The 5,596-nt window shown below is 49.9% G+C and overlaps 1 protein-coding gene across 2 annotated transcripts in view; it reads left to right on the top strand.

Moving 5' to 3' along the window:
* The first annotated feature begins 3,379 nt into the window (after nucleotides 1–3,379).
* Nucleotides 3,380–5,596, top strand: part of LOC108755874 (dorsal-ventral patterning protein Sog) — a 35,756-nt gene continuing 33,539 nt past the window's right edge. Inside the window, exons 1-2 of one of the 2 annotated variants that reach the window (XM_018499258.1) lie at nucleotides 3,380–3,408; nucleotides 4,848–5,141. In XM_018499258.1, coding sequence (XP_018354760.1) covers nucleotides 5,012–5,141 — 130 coding nt within the window. In that variant the 5' untranslated portion in view covers nucleotides 3,380–3,408; nucleotides 4,848–5,011. Of the gene's footprint in view, nucleotides 3,409–4,573; nucleotides 5,142–5,596 lie in introns of those variants that run through there. The other variant, XM_018499257.1, reaches the window with a different exon arrangement.

Here is a 5,596-nt window from a genome sequence, read left to right as displayed (position 1 = left end):
CCTTTTTCTACAAAATAGATTTAACGCATACACGACATCTATCCAATTAGTCGGCGGGAATAATAATTCGAGGGCGCGACGAATGGAAACGTGAGGACCATCCATAAAGCAGGGGAGGGAGAGGGAGAGGGAGAGGGAGGGAGGGACTGTCGGATCGAGCGCGGACCCTTGCTTGCGGCCCGTCAACAAAATCTGCCGTAAAATTCGTTTCGAGGCGGAAGATATTTTTCTTAGAAAACGAATACCGCGAACGAACGTCGTCCACGACGAATGTGCATCCGGCTTAATGCCTCACTGCTGCAGAACGAAGAATTCGCCGGCAGGTATCTCACGTGGAATCTGCGAAAGCGCCGTCTCCTCTCTCTCGCCTTCGAACAACAGCGACGCAACAACGACGGCGTTGCCTCAGCCTCTCTTCGTCATTTTTCTCTTCTCACCTCGAGGTCCCTCACATACTCGCACACGTTCACACCTCCCCCCCCCCCCCCCCCCCCGTAATCCGTACCGTGGATGAAGTACGGCACCTCCTTTCGCATCTAATCTGTATTTTCGAAATCGATGAGTGGTTAATACGAAAAGGAAGAAATAAACGATAAGTGCGCGCACATCGAGGCGAGGTACACGAATATATTATACATTGAGTTTTCTCTGCCCACTCGAGATCTTATTGTTGGTCGAGGAGGGGCGGGGGGGGGGGAGAGGGGAGAGAAAAAAATTAATTTTCGTACAAAAAACTTTATCAAAAAAATTTATATTTAAAGTCAGTCTTTAAGGATCTCCTCAACGTAAGCGTGAACTTTAGTACGAAATGAATAAATGACAACACGGAAAGAATAATTTTACTGAAATTTTGTTGAAAACTCAAACTGCTAAAAATACGTTGCTCGCCATTTTTTTTTAGTTTCCAACTTAATTGTTTCTCCATATCAAAATTTGAGAGAGACGAACGCCTTCCCTTCCCTTCTTGCGCACGCTCAGACTTTCTGTCTGTTACTCAACGGATTCGTCACGATGTCATGTATCGAATCATGTCATCGTCGCGAAAAGGCGAATAAATAGTGCATGATTTGATTGCATTCTCGGTATAACCGCAAAATTTTATAAATGCGATCGACGTCGCGAAACGGATTTGCATCGTACGCGCGCAGTGAGCTTATTTAACGCCTACGTCATTCGACACGCCATGAATCGACGAATTTGATTAAGATTATCGCGTCGGCAAGCAATGTTCATCTCCATTCACAACACTCGAACCATTGATGCGTCGTTACCGATATTTATCGCCGCCGTTCTTTCCGTTCTTCGAAATTCCTCCTCGTACCCGCTCGGCTGTGCTTATACTCGGAATTTTTCGCGATTTAATAATTCTGAAGGAAATATCGAGCGAAACTAAACTTAAAACGTCGATTCTCTATTGATACTTTTACAATGAAAGACCCTTTTCACGGAGGGCTGACGAGAACGACAAAACGGGAAATGTCATCGTAATCGAAACGGTATTTTCATCCCTTGTTTTGTTTGATTCCGTTGTGCCAAGAATAGGTCGGTTCGACCGTACACGCACGCACGCACATATATATAACATATTAAACATACTCTCGGATATATATCTAACAAGTTTGTAAAGTGTCTTCCGTCGGGCGAATTTAACATGCTATTGCATTCTGTATGAATTTAATCCCTTGGCGCTGCATAAATTTTACGACTGTAGGTGTGTGTTTGCGCCGTTGGCGAAATTTAGATGCTTGCGCGGCCAAGATATTTCTTGTTGCGTAGCGCTCCGAAATAAGAGCGGAAGAAGAAACGGAGATGTTGATATAAAGACGCGATGTTGATATACGATTGATGTGCGATATTATTATCTTTTTTTTTATGTGAATAGTCTTTCGAAATTTTAACGCGGAAGGATCCTTTAAAATATTACAGATTTTGCTCTCTTTCTTATCAACATCACCGGATATCTCATCAACCGTTCTTGAGCTTTGTGTTCACTAGAAATTTCTCCGAGATTTCGACAGAGAAAAAACTAACAAATCACTTTAGTTAGAACAATCCATTTGATCAATGCTATTGATCAGTTCTCTTTTCGTTCGAGATCTCCAACTGTGTGATTGCTACACGGAAGAAACACGGTTTTACTAAAAATTTAGCTGCATACAAATTTGAAAATAATTTTGTTGGCTATATAATCGATATTCATTGTCGGTTCGTATTTCAAAAATGTGTCTTAATTAATGCCTCAAGACGTCAATATGGCTCTGTGATTTTGGCTTATATCTTAAGGTTATACTTAAGATAGCCTATGAAAATAATTACGTAAAATGCTAAAGTGTAATGATCAAGTTTTAGCATTCTAAAAATCATTGAGCGTCCTATATCCTAAACAAGACAAAATATGATAAATCTATTATAATTCTAGTTGAGATAACCAGAACTCTGATTGCGATATAAATCAGAATCTTTTGGTCATTTTCAATCAGAAATTTTTCCCCCGATGTATATTTATTTTGATGTCCAACAAAATTATTTTTATATCTGTATCGAGCGACGTTAAAAAAAAATACTTTACATACAAAGTCGTTCTTTCGCGCAGCATCGTGAATGCAAAGCTTTACGGAACGGACGGCATTACCGTGCGGATATAACGATGGTATTCTCGACGACGCCGACGCGACGATAGTGGTGTCTGTCGGACGCATCTCCGATCGAGCCCCCGGCAGTTCGGCTCAGCTTTGCTTGACTTGGCTCGGCTCAGCTCGGCTTGGCCAAGGTAGTGGGGCCGACCGGTGTGGCGCGGCGCGGCGCACCCACACGCGTGGCGTGGAGTGGAGTGGAGTGGCGTGACGTGGCGTGGCGTGGCGTGGCATGGCGTGGAGTGGAGTAGCGTGGAGTGGCGTGGCGTGGCGTGGCGTGGCGTGGCGTGGCGTGGCGTGGCGTGGCGTGGCGTGGCATTACCTCGCATACCTTGATACCTCTCGGACCATCGCGTCGGATAGCGTAGCGATTCGCTACACCCGCTACACCCACCGCGTGCGATCGAGGTAATGCTAAACACGCCGGACGACACGAGTTCTCTCGATTAACCCTTGCTCGCGCGAGCGACGCATATACAGCTAGGTCCCGGGGGGCCCAGTCGGCGGTCGCTCCCTGCAGGCTGTCGGCCCTCCCATAAAAGAGACGGAACCGAATGGCCTATGGACAGTTGTCATTGTGAATTTACCGGAAGCGGTTATCTGAGAGAGACCGAAAAAAATTGACATTTTATTACATGTCGTTTCTCGGCTACGTCGGTTGACGAGCAGATAACGAGCTAATGTTATCGCCTCGATAATCACTCGGCGCTTTTCTCTTGGCGAAAAAATCGATCGCTTCGGTACATGAGAGAGAGAGAGAGAGAGAGAGAGAGAGGTATAACGGTATAGCACGTGGCTGCGTATACTATTATAAGAGAGGAGCGAGCGTGCGACGGCAGACAGAGCGACGCTTCCGTTGCGCGTTGGCAAAAGGCGTCGCACGACGGTGGTCGAGTCGTCTTCGTATCGCGAGGAAGGGAGAGAGAGGGAGGTACGTACGAAAGTGGAAAAGCGTTTTATATTAAGCGTGACGCGCGCGATCGTCGGAATTCGAAGCGGGCAAGTGGCCGAAAACTCGGTCGTGCTCTACGACGATAACGACGACGACGACGACGTCGACGACTATCTACAATTTCCTGGTTCCCGCGATCTCGCGATCGCGTTCTCGCGGGAGGACCTCCTCCACCTCCTCCTCCTCCTCCTCCTTCTTCTCCTCCTCCTCCTCCTCCCACCAGGGAGGAGTTGAGTTGACCAGACGGCTCGCGGTCAGTCAGTCAGTCAGTCGGACGTTTGCTATCCGATACGCTTGATGCGCGCGCGGCGCAACTCGTGGTCGGGAAATCAGAGCTAGTGTCGGTGCGGCCGCACCGTGTCAGTCAGACGCGAACCGGCGTAAAACACCGTCAAGTAGAAGTGGCGAGAAGTACGCGATAGGTGAAGAGAATAAGAGACGTAGGCACGCGCGGGTGGCGCGAGAGCAGGGGCGCGAAACGAGACGAGAAGGAGGAGGAGAGCGATAGGAAGGAGAAGAAGAGAGAGAGAGAAACGAACGTTTCTCGTCGCCGTCGACGACGACGAAGCAACACCGCCGTTGCTGTTCTCTGCTCTCCCGTGTCTCTTCGTCTCTCGGGGCATTCTCGTAGCGCAGCCGTGTACCTACCACCTTATAAAACGTGCGCCGCAGTATCGCGCGCTCTCGTGGTACCCGACGGTGCGCGCGGTGGTGCGGAGAGGCGCGAGAGGAGCGCGAATCGAGAGATCGCTCGGCGAGTAGCGGCTCGGAGTTGCGAGACTGCGAGAGAGCGCGGCGCGCGACCGGCGGGTAAGCTTTCTCGCACAGTTCTTCGCTTCGCTTCGTTCCCTTCGCGCGAGACTGCGAGGTGTGCGGTAATGCGGAACGTCCGCGTGAGGAACTTCGTCTTGGACTTTCGCGTATCATCTCGACGACGCGACATCGACACGTCGACTCGCCCGAATAGAAAGAATAGAAGCGGCGCGGGCGGACCGTTCCGGGTTTAAACGCTTTTCCTACGTCAGTCCCTTTCGTTTTTTTTTTCTTCCTCTGTCGTATGCACTATAGAAAGAATAGAAGCGCCGCGACGGAAGTAAGGGATAGGTTGCGTAGTGCGAGATAGTGCAGAAAGTTTTGTGCAGTGAACGTCGTTAATAGACCAGTGCTACGACGACGACGACGACGACGACGACGACAGCGAGGAAGGAGAGCGAGAAGGAGAGAGTGCGAGACAAGTAACGGAGGAGGAGGAGGAGGAGGAGGAGGAGGAAGAGGAAGACGCGCTATATGCGTAAGGTAACCAGTGCCAGGACCGTGTGCGAGAGAGTAACCGGCTGATAAACGGCAGAAGGAGAAGAAAGAGAAAGAGAGAATAGGGTGGCCGCGCCGCGCCGCGCCGCGCCGTGAGAGACCGAGAGTCGCCAAGATGCAGCTTCACGGTGGTCTGATGTTGCCGATCCTATTTATCGTTGCTTCCTGTCCTTTGACGCTGCGCGCGCGAAAAGTCGCACCTTTGATTGAGGACGACTGGGCGAGGAGACCGCATCGGGCCGCCGGTGAGTAATGATCTATAAATCTTGTTTATCCGTTGTTTACCCTAAAACTTGCCGATGGCTCGCTATCAAACGGTACGATCTTTGGGAAAGGTGAGAGGGAGGAGGAGGAGGAGGAGGACAAACGTCCACCCTCTTCTTCCGGTCGTCTCCCGGAGTGTCCCGTGTCCCGTGTCCCGTGCCCCGAGTCCCGAGATTTCTCAATCTCCCCGTACGTGTATAAAGGCGATTTTTTTCGCTCGGTTGTCGCCTGGGAGCGGCGGTCTCTTGTCCTTTAAAGGTTAGAGAGGCGTCGTACGTGGCGAACACGGCTATACGTGCCTCGGACTCCGCGGCTCCGTTCTGAGCGCGACCGCGACGGCCTTACATAATGAGGAGAACGCGCGCGAGAAGAGAACGAAGAATAAAAAGGAATCGGAGGAAAAAGGAAGAAGAAACGGAGCGGCGACCGAGCGCGC

This window comes from Trachymyrmex septentrionalis, unplaced genomic scaffold (assembly GCF_001594115.1).
Source record: "Trachymyrmex septentrionalis isolate Tsep2-gDNA-1 unplaced genomic scaffold, Tsep1.0 scaffold9, whole genome shotgun sequence".
Taxonomy (NCBI): Eukaryota; Metazoa; Arthropoda; class Insecta; order Hymenoptera; family Formicidae; genus Trachymyrmex; species Trachymyrmex septentrionalis.
Note: the sequence above shows the minus strand (reverse complement) of the source record. Positions and strands in the feature narration are given on the sequence as shown.